General features: G+C 51.5%; 1 protein-coding gene across 2 annotated transcripts in view; it reads right to left on the bottom strand.

Annotated features, from left to right (window-relative positions):
* INPP5D (inositol polyphosphate-5-phosphatase D) overlaps window positions 1–20195 on the bottom strand; it is a 119608-nt gene that overhangs the window by 87041 nt on the left and 12372 nt on the right. The window contains exon 2 of one of the 2 annotated variants that reach the window (XM_066346348.1): window positions 17883–17946. In XM_066346348.1, coding sequence (XP_066202445.1) covers window positions 17883–17946 — 64 coding nt within the window. Of the gene's footprint in view, window positions 1–12454; window positions 12628–17882; window positions 17947–20195 lie in introns of those variants that run through there. The other variant, XM_066346349.1, reaches the window with a different exon arrangement.

Below are 20195 nucleotides of genomic sequence, written 5' to 3'. Positions count from 1 at the left end.
TCGACCTGGAAATGCTGAGGTCGCCGGTTCGAAACCCTGGGCTTGCCTGGTCAAGGCACATATGGGAGTTATGCTTCCAGCTCCTCCCCCCTTCTCTCTCTCTCTCTCTGTCTCTCTCTCTCTCCTTCTCTCCTCTCTAAAATGAATAAATAAAATAAAATAAAAATTAAAAAAATCATTTAAAAAGAACTGGACGGAGAGGACATGAAAGAGACACAACAGGACAGCTGCATAAATGGAGAGACACGCGTGGTCTCCAGTAGAAGGGCTTGGTACTGCCAGGATGTCAGTGATCTCATTCACTCATAAAATCAGTGTAATTACAGGAAACTTCCAACCATCTTTGCAAGCAGCTATAAAATTCACCTGGGAAAAAAAATGCACGGCAACCACCAAGGACTACAGAGAACAATGAACGGGAACTTGGTCTCCTGGCTGGGAACACACCCAGTAAAGCCACAGGAATGAAGCCTTGTGGACCCGGGGCAAGAAAGGCTGGCCAGGCAGTGGAGCAGAGGGAGTCCAAAGTCAGAGCAGGACAAGGCGGGCAGTTAGCACACGAGGGGGTGACGCTCTGAATCAATGGGAAAAGGGTGGACTGTTCCGTGTATGGCATGGCTCTCCATCTGGAGGATGGTGTTCGAGTCCCTGTTTGATATCAAATGTAAAAGTACGTGAAGAGCTAGACATAAAAGCGTCTTAGCAAAGAGCTAGGAAAAACGACATCTTCCCTGGTTAAATGATATTGAGCTGAGTGACTCACAAAACCCAGAATCCCTAAATGAAAACATTTGACTGGAGAGAAGTTGTAAACTTCCCCACGACAAACAAACCATAAACAAATACTTTGAACAGTGGCAGGCTGGGAGAAGACATTTAGAGCATAAGGAACCAAAAGAATTAATATGCAAAACAATATAGAGGGCTTTCTGAAATCAGATTTTTAAAAAGGGGCAAAACCGAGAGATTATAAATAGGCAATTCAGAGGCAAAGAAATATACATATACGGCCAACGCACATACGACAATGTGCTCATCTTCGATTCTGCTGAGGGAGATGCAAAATAAAACATTGAGGTTGCATATTTCACCCATTATTTAACAAAAATCATGGACTCTGATAATGTCCAGTAATGAGACGACATCAGATGGGTGATGGCTCATTGGAAGAGGCTTTTGGCAGCGGCTGGAACTACAGGAACAATATGAATTCCTGCAACCTAGCAATATTTCACCTTGAAGAAAACAGGGGCACACACAAGCCTAGCTTGTTGCAGTAATAACAAGGGGGGAAAGAAAGAGCGGAAACTGTCTCTAAGTGTCCACCTGTGGGAGGATGGTGAACTGTACAGTATGACAGGAAAGAACAAAGTTAAACCACGACAGTTAAAAAAACTATAGTTCACAGCACTATGTTATGTATTGGGAAGTTGCTAAAAGAGCATATCTTAAAAGTTATTGTTGAAGGGGGGAAAAATGCGTGACTCTGGGCTACTGATGTTAGCGGAACTTGCTATGGTGATCACTTCGCAGGATATACAGATACCAAATCGTTATGTGGTGCGTTTAAAACAGATACAATGTTATGGCTGATACAATGTTATGTGTGCTTAAAACCTATACAATGTTATGGCTGATACAATGTTATGTGGGCTTAAATCCAACACAATGTTAAACTGATAAAATGTTAAGTGTGCTTAAAACCTATGTTATGGCCAATATAATGTTACGTACCCTTAAAACTGATACAATGTTATGGCTGATACAATGTTATGTGTGCTTAAAACCTGATACAATGTTTAAAACCAATACAATGTTATATGTGCTTAAAACTAATACAATGTTATATCTCAATTAAAAAATAAAATAAAACAGCCTTCCCCACCCTACCCCACTCCCCCCCAAAAGCACAGTGATACATGAATTGCCTTGGACAGATCTGAAAGACTGAGGCCATAGGAAGAAAGAAAACTGCAGGGCAATACATGCAGCTCACCCCATTTATTTGTACAGGCTCATAGCTCCCTGTAAATGCACGAGAACAAGGAAATGCCACCCCATTGGCAGTGGTTGCCCCGTGGAGGAGAGAGGCATTTGGGGATGGTGAGGGCAGGCTTTCGCTTTCAACTCTCTGTGCTTCTGTCTTGTTTGAATGCTTTAAAAAAGTACTGTTTCACTTGGGTTGAAAAAGGAAAAGAAAAAAGAAAGGGAAAGAAAGCAGACAGGTGAAACTGTTGTAAGCTGACCTGCAAGAGTGTCAATCCCTGGGCCACTGTGCCAGAAAATGAGTGACAAGCATTCCCAGACAGGGTCTGCCTTGGGGTCCTGTCCCTACTCCCATGGTTGGCCACCCCTAACGGGGTTTTAAATAATAACAACAGATTTTTAGAAAACAGACCCTCCTACTACCCAGTCTTTGCCTTGAGGGATTTAAATTCAACACATATGCTTTCCGCAAAGGGGCATAGGAATAAAAAGTTATATATATATATATATATATATATATATATATATATATATATATATATATATATATATATATAAAATTCATTTTGATTTTTTTACAAAACTAACTTTACATTATTACTGTACTTTTATTTGGCTTTTATTTTTGAGAGATAAAAATGTTCGGGAAGTAGACAGAGGGGGTGTGGCAAACCCTGCAAGTGTACTAAATGTCAGGGATGGTTCATTTTAAAATGGTTAATTGGAGGTCGTATGAATTCTGCCTCCATTAAAAACAGTAACAACAAGACGCAAACAAGGCCTCCATGCTCCCTGCCGTCTGCAGAACGGAGTCCAAACGCCCAGCCCGGTGCTCCAGCCCTTTTCAACCTGGTCGACCTCTCTTTCTCAGTTGGGGCTCCTATTGGGGACCCCAAGCTACAGCAATCTTTCTTGATAGTAGGAACCAGCAAGAGGTGAAATATAAAACAGAGCCTGACCTGTGGTGGCGCAGTGGATAAAGCATCGACCTGGAAATGCTGAGGTCGTCGGTTCGAAACTCTGGGCTTGCCTGGTCAAGGCACATATGGGAGTTGATGCTTCCAGCTCCTCCCCCCTTCTCTCTCTCTGTCTCTCCTCTCTCTCTCTCTCTCTCTCTCTCTCTCTCTCTCTGTCTCTCCCTCTCCTCTCTAAAATGAATAAATAAAAAATAAAACAAAAAAATTATATAACTTATAGTTCAGTCATGGTTTAAAAAATTAAAAGTCCTAAAGGTTGTAAATCAGAAAGTATTCTGCTCACAAAAATTAGGGGATATTCAAAATGAATATGAAGTGAGGCCCTGGCCAGCTGGCTCAGCAGTAGAGTGTCGGCCTGGCGTGTGAAGTCCTGGGTTTGATTTCCAGCCAGGGCACACAGGAGAAGTGCCCATCTGCTTCTCCACCCCTCCCCCTCTCCTTCCTCTCTGTCTCTCTCTTCCCCTCCTGCAGCCAAGGCTCCACTGGAGCAAAGTTGGCCCCGGCACTGAGGATGGCTCCATGGCCTCTGCCTCAGGCACTAGAATGGCTCCTTTGCAACGAGCAATGGCCCAGATGGGCAGAGCCTCACCCCCTCGTGGGCATTCTGGGTGGACCCTGGTCAGGTGCATGTAGGAGTCTGTGTCTCTGCCTCCCTGCTTCTCACTTCAGAAAAATATGAAAAAAAAAAAATGAAGTGATAAAAAGAAAAGCATTTGATTTTTTTTATTAAACAAGAACATCAGAAAAGCAAACAACAAGTCAAAGAAAGTTGTTTGATTATGCAAATGAGATGCAAAACCAACTTTTCTTCCATTGGTGAAAATGCACCATACAGAAGGCTGAAGGTACTGGAGTATTGCACGTTCCCCGATCCTCTCATTCTTGTGAGCAGTGTACAAGCCCCTCTCCTCTAAGTAACCCCCATCCTCACTCCACTATTGACAGTTTCCCAGATAACTTTCCTGTCACTCTGACGTAAGTGCAATCCTGGGTCTATAATTTACCCCCTAACAAACAAAAATCCAAAGCTCTCATACAATAATATCCTAAAAACATCTTTTTTTAAATGTAGTGCCCCCCCCCCCCCCGCCCACCCCCGGCCCGATTCTCTGCATCTCTACCAGGCTCCCCTGTGATACTGACTCGCTGGTCTGTGGACCACACTCTGAGTACCAAAACTCTACAGCAGGAAAATAATGGAAGTCTTATATGTGAGGTAAATTTTCAAAGAGCCACATTTTTAAACGTCTTTTTAAAAATCAGGGAAATCAATTTGATGGATATGTTTTATTTAACCCAATCTATCCAAAATATTAAGATTTCAATCTGCAATAAAAAAATTAAGATATATTATGTTCCTTCTTCTTCTTGTCCTTCTCCTCCTCCTTCTGTATTAAATCTTTGAAATCTGATGTGCTTTTTTTTTTGATGTGCTTTTTCCATTTCACACATCTTAGTTCCGACTGGCCATATTCTAAGTGCTCAGTGGCCACATGGCCAGTGGCCGCCACACTGCCCAGCTCCTATGCATGTCGTGGGCTCTGCCAGGGAGTATGGACTGAAGCCACCATGGGCGGACAGTAAAGGGAGCTCTGTACAGTGTAAGGACTCCGAGCAGTGGTGCTGCTGCTAATATTATTAGTCTGTTCCTAGGCAACGCTCCCAATAACTTCTTTTTTTTTTTTTTACATTTTAAAAATGGAGATTGATATATAATATCATTAGTTTCAGGTGTACAATTCAACAATTCGATTTTTATATACTTAGTGACATAATCACAACAGTAAGTGTAGTTGACATCCAACACCACACTGTCATAAATTTTCCTTGTGATGAGAACTTTTCTAGATCTACTCTGTCCACAACTTTCTAATGTACAACACAGTATTGCTAACTATAGTCACCAGGCTGTGCGTTAAATCCCCCGGGGCCAATTTCTTCTGTAATTGGAAGTTTGTATCTTTTGATCACTGTTGGGCAGATAAAATATATTATGCTCACTTTGTTAAAGATGGCGCTGCCCACCTGGAAGCCCATCACCCAGGTGATATTAATCTGTGTTGGGTAGGCAGGATCCTTGTAACCTGGGGCTTGGTTTTAGGACTAAGCCTTTCCCACACTTTTTGATGTGGGGTGGTACAATCCCATCATGCCTCAGATAAGTGACTTTGTATTAGAGACTTCCCTATTTTGTATATTGGATTAAAGGTTTTGATTTCTGCACTATAAAGTGGGGCAGACAGGGAGCTTGCACTCTCGGTTCCTGAGATTAGCATTAGAGAGGAGAGCAGAGAAAGACCACGTGGAGGAGGCCAGGAGAAGCAGCCAAGATGGTGGAGTGCTGAGGGAGAAGCCAGTTTGTGCAGAGTTTGTGCAGGAAGTAGGAAGGAGATGGGGAACAGAGGTGAATAAGTCTGGTGAGCTAGAAACCTTTGATTCTAGGAAACTCGGATAAGTCAGTAGCTTTGTAAGCACTGAATGAGTGGGTTTTGGAGCCCAGTGTGTGTTTTTACTTGCCTGCTGGGTGCAAGCTAGGATTAAAGATGATGGCCCACCAGTTTTTGGCTTATTTCTTTACCGAATCCAATGCAAACCTGCATGGGTCAGGCAGCTGTGAATGTGACTGTGGCTACTGGCTTTACAATCACCTTCACCCACTAACTTTAAAGGGAATCAGAGCACACTTGAAATTGTGCCAAGTTCATTCTGGTTGACTAGGTAGGATGGTTATTATTGCTCAATTTTTGCCAATCTTTTCTCCCCCAAATATCAGAGGATTGTCGACATTTATAAAGAATGCCTCAGTGAGCACCCGAGTGCTTAACATACGGTCTTACAAGCTATTTTTAAAATGCCAAAAATACTAACAGTTCTAAAGTTCAACGTTAGAGAAACATCTTTCCACTGACAGGGTCCCAAGAAGCAAGGCCTGTCTGAGCGTCAGGGGGTGGTTTTAGTTCTGTTCTGTATTTTCGATTTGAACTTCCTCGCCCTCACTTGCTACCTTCCTAAAAGAACGGGCAGAGATAACATAAGCTGGTCCGCAGTCATACCTTCTTCATGTTAAGAGAAGGGAAGAGAGAAGAGGAAAGGCAGCCAGGAGGGTAGTCTCCGCGGTCCGGTCGGGCTCAGCGGTGATAAGAGCGGGGCCTCCCCCGCGCGGGCGCTCAGACCGGAAGTCAGCCTGTTTCCCCATTTCTCTCTGGACTTGCTCTTTGATCTTTCTGCTGCTTCCTGTGTAACCATTTTCGTGACGGGGTCGCAGTGTGTTCACCCAGGCCAGCAGGAATACACCCTTTTAGGGGCAAAGCCTGGAGTGGGGGTGGGGGGCGCAGAGGGCTGGGTGAGGGGTGGGGATTGGGGACACGGGGTGAAGGGGACGGGTGGGGGGAAGTGTCCCTGGGCACCTGGGGGCCGGAGGCAGTCCTGGGCCAGGGGCTCTCAGAGGCCTGGCTCCACCCCCGCTCAAGACTGAAGAGGGGGTGGAGATGGGGGAGGGGTGCTTTGGGAGTCTCTAAGCCCTCCCCCACCTCCAATATTCAGCGTTTGCCTTTAAAAGAGCATTTCCCCCTGACACATGTGCGGAAGGAAGTTCATCTTCTTCACTGTTTCCATTTCCCCTTTTCTCTCCCCCGAGCAGGGGGCCATTAATTAAGCCGCTGCTGCTGCGTGGTTGAAGGGCCTTCCCTTCAAGGTCGGACCCTCGCAATGATAGGTGGGCGCTGTGGGGTACAGACGGCGTTCATCCACCTACTGGCTCGCCCCTACTGCAGGCCTGTCCCGATCGCCTTGCAGGCCCCACCACGGCTCCGACGGCCCCAGGATGGGAGAGTCACCACTTCCCCACTGCAGGAGCCCACAGAGATATTTTTATCTTTAATTACATATCCCCAAGATGCTTTCCAGCCTGCTTCTTCTTTTCCTTCTTTCTTTCTTTCTTTCTTTTTTTTTTTGTGTGTGTGAGACTCTCAAAGTCCTCCAAGAGAGACAGAAGTGGCAGCTGGCAGACAAGCTCTGAGCCAGCCTGGGAGGCAGGCCGAGAGGAGCTGCCTCAGGGGAGACGGAGCCTGGGGCGGCCCCCTGGATAAACCCGGCAGCTCACCCCCAGCCTCTCCTGCTGCCTTGGTTTCCTCCCAGACCCCGTCCCTGCTGCAGCCACTGTGCCCCAACACTGCAGAGCAAACGACCAGACCGCCACCCTGGGCTGTCCCCCTCCCTAAACCTTTGTCGAGGTCATTGTGGCAGAAGGAATCACAACATGTTAGAACATGAAGGCGTTTGAAGGTCCCCAGGCTGCTGCCCTGCTTCTTCTAGAGGTAAAGAATCAGAGGCCTTTCCTTTCACGCTCATATTCCGAATTGATGTGTCCACTCAGCCATCTAGCCAATATTTACTGAGCACCTACTGTGTGTCAGGAGCCGCAGATACAAGGGTGGGCAAAACAAACAAGGTCCTATCTCCCTTGGGTCTCATGTACTCGTGGTGGAGACAGACGACAAATGGATGAGTTGATAAATAACTAAAGGTAGCTGCTCTGTTAGGCAGAGCACTGGCTCTCCTACAGACATCGGTGCCCGGATCCTCAGACCCTGTGAAATGTTATCTTACATGGAGCAGGGGAACCAAGATGCAGAGGGAACCAGTGGTGCTAACATACTGACCTCGGGATCCTGAATGATGTGGACCCACCCACTCTAATCCTAAGGGTCCTCATCGGGGAAGAAGGGAGGCGGGAGAGTCACAACCAGAGACATGACCTGGTGAGAACGCCTTGACTGTCATCGCTCTGTTTGAAGGTGAAGAAAGGGGCCATGAGCCAAGGTGGCCCTGGAAACCAGAAAAGCTCAGAAAACAAATTTGTCCTTGAACCCCCTTAAAGGATCACAGTCCTGTCAACACCTGATTTAGCAAAGTAAGTCCCATTTCAGACTTTCAACCACCAGAACTGTAAGATCATACATCTGTGTTGTTTCTAAACCGCTATGTGCGTGGTAATTTGCTATAGCGGCAACAGAAAACGGAAACCGTGACAGACAGTGTTAAGGGCCACGAAGAAAAATAAATAGTCATATAATGTAGAATGAGTATCAGGGAAGGGCATGGTTTTAGTTGGGGAGACCTGGGAGTAACGTCAGGGCTGACAGACACTCGGTGATCTGGGGCTCACAGTCCTAGGCAGAGGTCAGAGTGAGTGCAAGGGTCCTGGGGCAGGGAGGGCTTCATGGTCATGGGGGTAACTACCTCCTCCATGCCTTCCCAGGAAGAGAGAGTCATTCCATTGTCTGGTTTCCCCAGCAGTCAATGGTCTTTCCTGCAGGTTTCTGAGTAACCTTTAAATCTACTTGTTTGAATGTCTGGTTTCCCTCTTTAAATCCCAGGACTATGTCCTCAGGTCCTGCCCTTGTTCCAGTAAGAGGTACTGAGGCCTCTTCTTAGAGTCTTGAGAGTGGACATCTTCCAGAGACACTGGGTTTTAAAAAATACATTTCTTCATTTCAAGAGCTCAGAACCTTTTCTCCCAAGTCACAAGGGAGCGTAATTATGGCAGAGAGAAAGGCAGACACTCTGATGGGCCGTCAGCCCCCCAGGGAATAGCTGAAAATGAAGAGATTGGGGGAACTTCCTCCTCTCTTACAGTGGATCTCTTTGTAGAAATGACTAACAGATCACCTCTACTTCAAGCTATATAGATCTGGGGTTCAGGGGATAGTCCTGATCATTGCTTGTCTTTGGTTTCTCCACTGCATGTCCCCTGAGGGCAGGGGCCGTGTCTGTGAAGTTGACCATTGCATCACCAGTGCCCGACTAACATTTGCCGAGTGAATGAGCGGATGAACCAGTGGGGGGGGGGGGGGGAAGCTCTGAGCTAGGTCATGCTGACCCTCAGGGGATAGGATCAGGAGACACAGCTGTCCCCCTGCCTGGACTCGGCTTCAGACTAGGACCGTCTTGAGGATTGTTCAAGAAGGCCAATGGCTGAAATGCAATACAGTTGGCAGCTGGTTCTGTAGCTGGGCCCAACCTTCAGTGGCTGGGGATGCAAAGGCCAGGAGCCAAACATGACAGCAGCATCTGACGCAATCTGGCGTTCCCTTTCTAGCCAGGGGGTGGGGTGGGGGAGGCAGGCTGCTGGGCGCCTTGATGACCAAGGGCCAAGCCAGGGAGGGGGAGACTGGTCTGACCCTTAAGCCAGAGCGTGGCAGGTCCGATGGCACCTGCAGCCGGTCACTGATTAGTGCCATGAACCGAGCACACAGTGTTATCCCATCGGAGCCTGAGACTCCTCGTGTTTCAAGGGAGAGTAAGGATAAGGCCTCGTTCACAGGACTCAGTTAAAGAGCGTATACAAGTAACTGGTTCCTACGGGCTCAACAGATGAGAGCAATGGTGAGAAGGCGTGGTGAGGTGGGCCCCCCTAGAGTTAGGGGACCGTCCCTGTGGCCCCTCTAGGATTCTCCAGATTCTCTCTTCTGGGTCCCCAGGCACCAGCCCTGCCCTGCCCCCTGCCTCTGTCTTCCCCAGTCCTCCCAAGATGGGGTGACAGAGGCCCAATGAGCAGGCACACTCATCGAATGCTAAACCGTTATTCACCGAGTCCCGTGTCAGGCACTGCACTGTGTGTTTCACATAAATTAAACCATCGCTTTGGTACTGGAGGCCTCCCTGCGCGGGAGGACTACCGTTATCCCAGCGTCTCAGGGGAGGAAATGGAGCAAAGGAGACTAAGACCCAGAGGAAGCCTCATCTGTAGACGCCGCTGCTGGGACTACTGAGACATGCCGGCAAGCCGCCGACATCCTCAGGTGGATGCAATGGGCCAAGGCCTCCGTGACCCAGGAGTCCAAAGCCACAAGGGAGAGAGTGGCTTTGGATTCCTGGGTCACAGACTGCAGGACCAGTTCCAGAGGGCGACTGGCCTCACAAGGCCGGCTTGCGCCAAAATGAAAAACTCTAATGTCGAAATGAAAACCCACGTATTTGGGAGTGACAGCAGAACCGAGACCAGGGACCAGAGCGCCATGCCCAGGATGCAGAGGAAATCGACCAGGGCGTGAACAAGAGCGACAAGTCAATAAGATACGAGGGACCCTGTGGAGACCCAGTTTAAGAATGAGCTGCTGCAAGCTGGGTGTGTGTGTGTGTGTGTGTGTGTGTGTGTGTGTGTGTGTGTCAGAATTTTAAATGAAACAGGCAGCTCTCTCTGCATTCTTAAGAGGGCAGCAGAATTAACTCATTCAGTCCATATTTATTGAGTGCCCACCACACACCAGGAACAGTTCTAGGACAGGCAATGAAAACATTGAGCCGGGCCTGAGGTGGTGAAGTAGACGGATAGAGTGTTGACCTGGAACACTGAAGTCACCGGTTCGAAACCCTGGGCTTGCCCGGTCAAGGCACATACATACAGCAAGCAACAAGCAAGCGACAGCTAAAGTGAAGCAACTATGAGTTGATACATCTCGCTCCCCAACCCCCTCTGTAAAATTAATAAATAATCTCTTTTAAAAAAACACATCGATGAGCCTGCACTCAAGCCAGCAACCTTGGGGTTTCCAACCTGCTCACCAGCTTGAGCGCGGGCTCATCAGCTTGAGCATGGGGTCACTGGCTTGAGCGTGGGATCATAGACAGGACTCCATGGCCACTGGCTTGAGCCCAAAGGTTGCTGGCTTGAGCCCAAAGGTCGCTGGCTTGAAGCCCAAGGTCGCTGGCTTGAGCAAGGGGTCACTCGCTCTGCTGTAGCCCCCTGGTCAAGGCACATATGAGAAAGCAATTAATGAACAACTAAGGAGCTGCCACGATGAATTGATGCTTCTCATCTCTCTCTCTTCCTGTCTGCCTGTCCCTATCTGTCCCTCTCTTTGTCTCTCTCCCTCTCTCTGCCACACACACACACAAATATTGACTGCTGAGCTTTTCCTGGCTGGAGTGGGAGAAAGGAGCCCAGGATGTTCGGCAGGAAGACACGTCTCAGGTCACAGGGAATGTCTGGGAGGGGCGGGCGTGGGGGCGGGCCACAGCCTCAGAGGGGAGAGAGTCGGGAGCTGTGTGTGCCTGACCATGACTTGTGGGCTTCGGATGCAGGGAAACTTGATGGTCAACTTGAAATTTTTATTTTCTGCTTTGAAACTCCCATAGGATAATCCAAACCTTTGCACGGTAGGATCATTTTAGGTGCAGGTAACAGAAAACCCTAACTCAGTTACTTGAACCAAAAAGGAATCAATAATGTCACAAAGCAGGAAGTCTGGGGGCAGGGCAGCCACCAGGCTGGTTAGTTCTGTTCAGTTAAGTCAGTGGCATCATTGAGGACCCAGGATTTATTTCATCTCTCTGCTCTGCCCACGGCGTTGTGGCCTCCCTCTCCAGCTCCCTGCCTCCTGATTGCAAGATGGCAGCCCCAGCCCCAGCCCCAGCCATCACATCCTACGACAGCTTCCAAAGGTAGAAAGGGAACCACGTCGTGTAAGACAAAGGAACCTTACCCAGAAGCCCCACAGAATTTTCCCTTCACATGTTATCGGTTACAATTGCATCCTAGTCCTGTGCCTAAACCCTCCAGCCACAGCTGCTGTGGGGCCCGGGTGAGACCTGCTTTGGGCGACAAAGAGGAAACAGGCCCAGGTCCTGGGGTGCGGTGCTCCAGAGGCTCGGAGCAGGAGAAGCAGGGACAAGGTGGCTGAGGGAGCGGGGGAGAAAGCAGAGACAGTCATCTGACACATGGAAGCCACAGGGCTGGAATGGAAACGAACCCAGAGCCCAGACAGAAGGGAAGTCTTCTGAGCCAAAGAAAGACCCACGTTCGCACAGCAAACAGGCTGAACACATTCCAGGAACTATCGACCAAAGGAAAATGACAAGGGTGGAAAAGAATTCCCACCTGCTTCAGAGCAGAAAAAGGAAAAATACTGGTTCCCTCTAACGGAACCGATGCCAGCCTGGCCCTGGGTTTTGCCTTTGGGGCTGTTTGCATTACAAAACTTCTCCAGGCAGTGAAAGATGCTGTGTGGCATTTTGAGGGACAACGACTTAGTTCCCAAGCATTTTAGACCTATCCAATTCCCTTGTGAATGTGAAGGCAACCAGAAGAAGTTTAGAGATACCCCGAAGCTTAGAAAACACACCTGTGCATGGTGGGCAGCAGGTCATAGAATAAAATAATAGTCCATAATCAAATAAACATGCAGGCTGCTAGAAAGGGCAGTCAACACAAAGAGGCTGCTTGGCCCCTGCGGACCCCTGCCAAGCTCACCGCCCTCGCCCGCCCGTGGCCTTGGAGTCCTGCAGGGTGGCCCTGGCCCCTTGCATGGCATCTGCCGCCTGCGTCTTTTCTGTCCCATCTTGTGCAATGTCAGGAAGTGTGTGTTAGAGCCACATCCTTCACCCGGTGGCTCAGACGGAATCTTTACCTCACTCGGTGACCACTCAGAACAATAACAGCTGCCACCCTCTTCCTGAGCTTAATAACAATGGCTGAACCGTTTACCCACCCGGACACTCGTACCGGAACAGCTTGTAGAAAGTTGTTTTGTTGTCTGTCTCCAAACGCCACGCTGCTCACAGCAACGTGACGGCCACCGTCAGGGACCAGGAACTGAGTCATGACTCTCTCACCCGAATGGCCCGCACCACTGGGCTTTTCTCCTAAGTCAGGAAAGATACCGAGAGCAGAGCCCGTGAGGCCGAGGGCCGCGGGCTCCCTCTGCACTCAGACGTGCACAGAAACCCATGTGTGCGCTCCCCTCTCGACTTAAACAGTCAGTATCCTGGATACGGTCTCCGCCATGAGCAAAGACAGGAAGTTGGCAGTGAATATTAACGTGACTGGGGACGAGGGCTGGCTCTTATTTTCTGTTTCTTCATTCTTCTTGGTAGGAAGGATATCAGAAGGAAAGCCGGGGAGGAAGGGTTGAAGGAATGGAGCCTCGGTTACTCGGGGTCCCACTTCTCCAAGGGCCCTAGGAGACTGGACTATTGGCTTCGGGGTAGCCAGTTCTGCGGCCAGTCTGAAGGCCACTTCATGAGCCCGGTGGCATCCCCTCACTCACGCCCAAGCTGGCCCAGCCCCTTGGGACGGCTTGTACTGCCTCCGACTCGTCCTTGAACTTGTCCTCAGTCTCCCGGGGAGGAAGGACATTTAAAAAGGCAGCAGGAACCTAACATCTTATTCTGGACCCGGCGCTCCCGGACGGGGTCACCGGCGCTCCCGGACGGGGTCACCGGCGCTCCCGGACGGGGTCACCGCCCCTTCCGAGTCGGGACAGGAGTTTGGGCTTCACGAGAGCCCAGGCTCTTCGGGAAACCCGGGCCTGAGGGGCTGAACTGACCTGCCTTCCTCCGGCTTCACCCAGCCTGCAGAGCACTGAGGACCAGCGGCTCCGGCCCTGGTCTAGAAGGTTCTCCAGGTCCAAGAAACACCGCAGCGGCTGAACCACGACTTAACAAATTCACGGGCTGCTGAGGTCACCGAGACACAGAAATTCACAGCACAGGGTGCAGAGCTGAGGGAGCCCGATGGCCACAGAACCCGCCATGCCAGGCTCTGCTTAGAACCTTCTAGAATGCCTCTTGCCGCCCTGTCCTCCTCCCCCTTCTCTGCCCTCTCTTTGCCCCACACCTGTTTCCATCTCTTCTATCAGAACTGCTCCCTGACTTCCATCTACGCCACGCCTCCCTCCCTCTTCCTCTCCGCTTCTTCCCTCCCTTGTCTTTCCCCCTCTCACCTGTTCTGTCCTCCTCTCCTCTCGTCATGGCCCTTCTCCCTCTCTCTCCATCTCCTTTTCCTCCATTTCCCTTTCCTCCCTCACCTGAGCACGAGGCAGACCTGACTTACGTGGGTTAGCAGACGCGATCACTCGTTTGCTTTCTGCCCCCTCCCACAGTGAATAAACAATCATGGCGGCGGCAGCAGGCCCCCGCCCCCCATGCTGACCACCCACCTGGGCTGGGTTGGGTACCTGGGCTTGGGGAGGCACGCGTGTGTGTGTGTGTGTGTGTGTGTGTGTGTGTGTGTTTGTGTGTGTGTGTGTGCACGCGCGCGCGCGCAGCTTCCACCTTCCAGCGGAGTTCCCGTCCTCACCCAAGGCCACATGGCTGGCAAGATCTGGGATTGAACCAGTGGGGAATGGAGGGGTCTGCTTTGGGTCCAGGTCCCTCACCGAGTCCCCACAAGGGCCAAATGCATGCCCCTTGTGATCAAACGCTATCTACGCCGTGGGAAGGAAAAGAAGCCTCTGTCCTCGAGAGCCTACATCGCCCTGCCTCCCTGTCCCCCTGGGCGGGGTCTGTCCTTCCTCAGGGGACCCAACACCCCGCCGGGATTGCACACACTTGCTGGGAGGTCTGGGGGACCTGGCGTGAGCTCCACCTTCTGCAGGTGTCAGCTCCGTCCACGCTTCAAACAAGGGCTTCAGTGAAGAAGTTAGTGTCTACCTTTCCCACCCATCTCTGATTTTTCCCCAATGTCAGCAAAGGGGGAGTGAGAATCAAGTCAGCGAGTGTCAGGAGAATCAAGTCACCAAGTCCCGGGACCCTCCCCTTCCTGACTGAAACAGGGCTGTCGGGGGGCCCCGGCATGTGCACCCACTCCTCGGGGTCGCGCTGCCAAGAACACAGGTGCTCCGGCTCTGGCTCTTCGGTTTGTTTTCACAGAAAGACGGAAGCCCCGGCGAGAAGGGCTAAGGTAAGTAACTAAGAGCGCGACGAACACCCGGGGTGCTCTGCCTGGGGCCGGTTCAGGCCGGATTCTTCTTCTGGGAGCCTCATTCTGCTCGGGTCCCCTGTACAGACTCAGGTGTCGGGACTGAGTGATTTAGAAACTGTGGCTAGGCCCAGGAAAGACGGGGAGGTTTTGCCTCCACATGAAAAGAGGAACTGGGGTTAAAGTCAGCAGGGACCCTGCTGAAGCGCCCTCAGACCCCGGCTTGGCCTCACTGTGAGCCTGCCTTAATCTGCTCTGAAAAGAGTCAGCAGGGACCCCGCTGAAGCGCCCTCAGACCCCGGGCTTGGCCTCACTGTGAGCCTGCCTTAATCTGAAAAGAGTCAGCAGGACCCCGCTGAAGCGCCCTCAGACCTCGGGCCTGGCCTCACTGTGAGCCTGCCTTCATCCGCTCTGAAAAGAGTCAGCAGGGACCCCGCTGAAGCGCCCTCAGACCCTGGGCTTGGCCTCACTGTGAGCCTGCCTTCATCCGCTCTGAAAAGAGTCAGCAGGGACCCCACTGAAGCACCCTCAGACCCCGGGCTTGGCCTCACTGTGAGCCTGCCTTAATCTGAAAAGAGTCAGCAGGGACCCCGCTGAAGCGCCCTCAGACCTCGGGCTTGGCCTCACTGTGAGCCTGCCTTAATCTGAAAAGAGTCAGCAGGGACCCCGCTGAAGCGCCCTCAGACCCCGGGCTTGGCCTCACTGTGAGCCTGCCTTCATCCGCTCCCAGTAGAAACCTACTCTTACTATTGGAGCCAGCTGTTGTAGCTTTGTAGGAAGGTATATCTTAGGGGTGGACACGTCCTCCGGTCGCCTGGGCCCCACGGTTCCCTGTCCCGTGGCTACTTGGTGTTGGCCGGGAGCCCACAGGTCCGGTGCTGGGTTAGGAGCAGACGTGCCCAGCAGGGGCCACAGCTCTTCTTCGAAGCCTGCCTGCCAATCACCCTGGCTCAGTGTGGGCCTCGGGGCACCACGCTCTGCCCCCACACTCTGCCCCCACCTCCAAGGGCTGGGCGGGCACCTGCTGCAGGACAGCTGACATGCACCCTGCAGACCGGCGACCCCCCCGGAGCGGCTCATGCAGAGAAAGCCGGCGGACCTGAGCCAACCGACTCCCTCCCGGGACGGAACTGAGAAGCGAGCCTGTTTGTGGGAGAGGAGCCAACCCACAGAGAAGGGCCGAGCTGTGGCCGGTAGCACCTGGCGTGCAGGGTCCCGGGTCCTCCTGGGCCCAGGTCTCAGGCCTCCGCCCCCTCCTTGCTCTGTGCATCTGTGCAGAGGTCACCCACCCCTCAGACGAGTCGGCCAAAGTGAGCCCGCTTTCCTTGCGACCCCATGAACCTAGTGACTCCCCTAACTGGGGGGGGGGGGCAGCGATTCGCAGGAGCGCGCTGGCGGCACGCGGAGAGGCGCGGGAACTGGCGCCAGACAGCGTCTCACGTTCACAAGCTCTGGGTGCAAGCTCTACGTAGGAAAGCCACAGAGTCATGCCTTTTCCAGCTTGAGGCCTAGTCATATGTAAAGTCTTCTTCCCTTTGAAGGAATAGAGCAAACCGCAAGGGGGGAAAGATCAAACGCATTGACCAACTTTTAACTTGAGAGGAGTTGAGACTCCTTTCAGCAGAGCGCTGATCACGGGTGCCAGCCCGCCAAGAAGGTTCCTGCAGTCCTAGACTCGGGGAAAAGCGTGGAGGCCGCAGCCGTGGCCCTGACAGGTGTGTGTGGGGGGGGTGCCAGGCGACAGACCACGCTTTAATAATGAGCAGCCACCAACGACTTGGAAGGACGGTCATGTACGGAGCGTGACAACATTTATTCCTGTGATCAGGCTGAAACGTGTGGGTGTCCCACACCAGCGAAGAGCCTTGAAATGGATGCTCTTCAGGGACTGGTGCAGAGACGCAGATGGGAGGGGCAACGAAGCCAGAGCTATGCTCAGCCTGGCTTCCACCGGGGGAGCGAGGCCACTTGAGCCCAAGCTTGCATCTCCCGTGGAAGCCAGGCAGCAAACAGCCCCCCGAGTCCTAAGAAGGCAGCTCCACGGCCACCTGGCGTGGTGACCCTCAGGGTCTCTCTGTCTGTCCCCACACGGCTCATTGTTTCAAGTGATTCCTTTGGTCCCCCAGAACTGGTCTCCCCAGAGGCATTCTACTCAACACAACTTCTCCCTCTTGACACCGTTCCAGTGACTTGCGTCCCAGGGACCCGCCTGTGGTCCTGTCCTTGGATCCGGCTCTGTCCGTACAACTGCATCTCAGCTCTGCACGAAAGGCACCGTCCTCCCCACGCTCTGGAATCAGGGGCTGCGTCCCTTCCATTTCCGCTTTCCTTTCAGCAAAACCCCGCAGACTCTGCCACCGCTCCTCCATGACCCGGTGTCCCAGCCCTTGTCTGTCCTGGCTGCTCTGGTGGCCACGTTGTGGCACTAGTCCTCAGTCCAGAGAAGTGCCTGCGACCGCTCTGGCCCCGCTGAGGACACAGAGTGCCACCTCCTCCATGCTGCCCACCCCTCCGCGCCCCCGCCCCGACTCTCTTAACATAGTCAGGTAAAGATAGCGCCCCTGGCCTCCACACCATTCAGCGGTCATCCCCTGTGGTCACACAGAGCCCTGGTGTTTGTCACACAAACTGCACGTAGGATGGTCTTCCCGACAAGGATGGGCGCAAGCCGGTTTTTCTCTGACATTTAACGGCCAGCGTGACACATGTGGACTTCTCATGGGGCAATCCCATGCCGTGAGCATCAGCCAGCCTTTGTCGGGACAGGTCTCTACACCGGGAAGGTACTGTTTCGGGTGTCGTTCCGTGCTCATCCGGTGGGCAACCTTCCAGCCCCTCAGAAACGACGGCCTATTCTCCCGCAAGTTCCCCTCCTCCTCTCCTTCCTCCGAGTGGGTCCACCGACCCTCACTCCCTCCAGCCTCGGAGAAAATAACGGACGGGCCACACTGGCTTCCGTTCCATTGAGGTCTGGGTCCCTCTTTCCCTCCGTTTCCCCTTCACACCTACGACTGCAAATAACGTCTATTCAACCTGCTTCACTGTGACCCAGAGCAGGGGCGCTCTGCAGGGTCACCGTTTCCCGGCCAAGCTGCCCCCACACAGGGCTTCCCGGAGAAAGACTTCCTGGGCACACACTTCTCCCTCCCCCTCGCCTTTGCTTTCTCCACCAGCATGGGCTCCTGTCGGGCCAGAGCGCAGGGTTCTCGGGGGCTTACCTGAACGGTGAATTTGTCATCTTCGTTGGGCAGGATCCTGTAAGTGTAAACACAGTTCCGATACCTGAAACAGACCAAAGACGTTATTAGAACCCACACAGGAACATTCTCCCGGCGACCAAAAGGACAAGAATTCCTGACATGGCTCACAGAGTCTGAGAGTGAAGTCTCTGAACTTTGGGGCCGACGGTCCCCGGGGGAGAGCGGCCCTCACACCCAGCGGCCTCCTGGACCGAGTCAGCATGGCCGGCCCCCCCACCCAGCCCCCCAGCACACAGGAGCTTCAGAAAAAGGCAGGTGGGGTCTGGGGGCGTGATTTATGTTGGTGCCTGATCCTCTGTGCTTTGAGCTAAGGCAGTCCACCGGGTGAAGGGCTTCCTCAACCCAAGCTGTCCCGTTGGCCACAGAGCAGAGCCAGAGGGCATGTTTCAGATGGAAATAAAACTCCTATGAGGACGAACAAGGGGGGGCCACGCAGAATGGGTGTGGGGCACAGACACAGGGAGGGACCACCCTGGCCAAGGAGAGGCTTGCTGAGCCCTGGGTGGGGCATCTCCCTCCTGCTCAGCTTTCCTTGCGCCCTGTGGCCCCCTCCCTGGACACATTGCCCGTGGGTTCATTCTCTCAAAAGTCAGCCCACCGTCTCCTCAGAGACCTGGGTCTTCCCCACCAGCTGGTGAGGGAGTCTTAGGGCTTCTTCTAACAAGGGACAGCTAGGGGCCTGGGATTCTCTCCTCGTCCGGAAGCTCCTCCTTCCTTTAGTTCAAGGGTCCCCCCCCCCCCCGTGTGAGGAGGGGGAGGAGAGGGAGGAGGAGGGGGAGAAGGAGGAGGCGCGTTTTACTTTCCTAAGACCTTGGAGAGGAAGGGGAGTCGTCAAGTCCTCTCCTTGGGAGAGGAGCACATCGTGCGGGGCCCAGAGACACAAGGAGGTTCAGGGAACACCATTTGGGTTTCGTACTCTCATTCGAAACTGCTGATTTGTTCTCACCCCCCACATACACACAATCTCCCCCCCCCCCCATTTCCTCCACTTGAGATTCTCAGGAACCTTGAAACGTTCACCTTTGCTGAACCCCTGGGAGCCAGCTCACAAATATTAATTTTGCTTCTGTGATCAAGGCAGTAAATCTTTCCTTACAAAGATTTCACCTATTTAGTTTTTCTTGTATGCCCGGCACTTCACCAAGCGTTTATAGGTGTCACTGTCTAACTAGATGTTGAAATTATGCCCTGCTGTTAAATTTTAAGACTGTATAGAAAGACATAAAGTAAAAACCAAATGCTTCCTGCTCCTTCTCCTGTGGGTCCCCCCTTCTTAGAGTTACTGCTCCTTTTTGTAAATCGTTCCAGAACCTTTAATCATGCGCACAAACTCATGTCTTTTTAAATGCAAATAATATTACTGTACGTTCATTGTTTGGAAATGTGCTTTTTACCAAAAAATAAAAATAAAATAAAAAATCTTAGAGATCTATCTCCCCAAGTCATGTTCCACCTTGTACAACCACTTATTTAACTAGACCATGATGATGGACAGATAGTTATTTTTAGCTTTTTACTATATATGTTATATATAACGCGGCAGTGAACATTTCTGTTCACATCTCGGGGATCTTGGTGAGTTCAGAGTCTAGTTTTCCCAGCAGTAAACTGGGGACAATAATCCTAACACCACATCTGCCTTCTTGTTGGGTTGACGAAGTGAACTGATGCATGAGAAGCATTTACGTAGAAGAGCCCCCTTCCTTCCTGAATACCCTAAACGCGCCTGGTGTTTCGTTCCTGGCGCCTGTGGACCAGTCACTAGAAAGAGAACAGCCAGGCTCCAGGGCAGGGACTCTAGTCTGACGGAGACGAACAATGGCCTTCCAGTGAGATGGTGTCACTTCTTTTGCTCTGCTAACCGGATATGAAAGTGTCTCTTGCCTCACACGCCCTGCCAACTGGCTGTTATCAGACCTTTCCATCTTTGCAAATCTGAGAGAGGTAGCAGAAAAAACGAGCGCTTGCTTGACGAGAAAGGTGGAGCACGTCCTCACATGGGTGGCTGTTCGTGTTTCTCTTTCTGTGAATTCCTGGGGCTCACTTTTTTTTTTTTTTAAAGAAAAGAATATTGTTGGCTTATTTATTTTGTAAGACTGATACATACGACAATGGAGTTTAGGATTATTTATTTTTAATTTGACTTCTTTGGGGGGGTTGTTTTTTTTTTTTTAAGTTGCATAGAAGCTTTACAATTTTATGTGGGCAATTTTACCATTTCTAACGGCTTTTGCAATCCACGGGTGTTTAAAGAGCGTTTCGGAGAGCGTT

This window comes from Saccopteryx leptura, chromosome 7, assembly GCF_036850995.1.
Source record: "Saccopteryx leptura isolate mSacLep1 chromosome 7, mSacLep1_pri_phased_curated, whole genome shotgun sequence".
Classification (NCBI taxonomy): domain Eukaryota; kingdom Metazoa; phylum Chordata; class Mammalia; order Chiroptera; family Emballonuridae; genus Saccopteryx; species Saccopteryx leptura.
The sequence above is the reverse complement of the archived record's forward strand: the minus strand, read 5'-3'. Positions and strand labels throughout refer to the sequence as shown.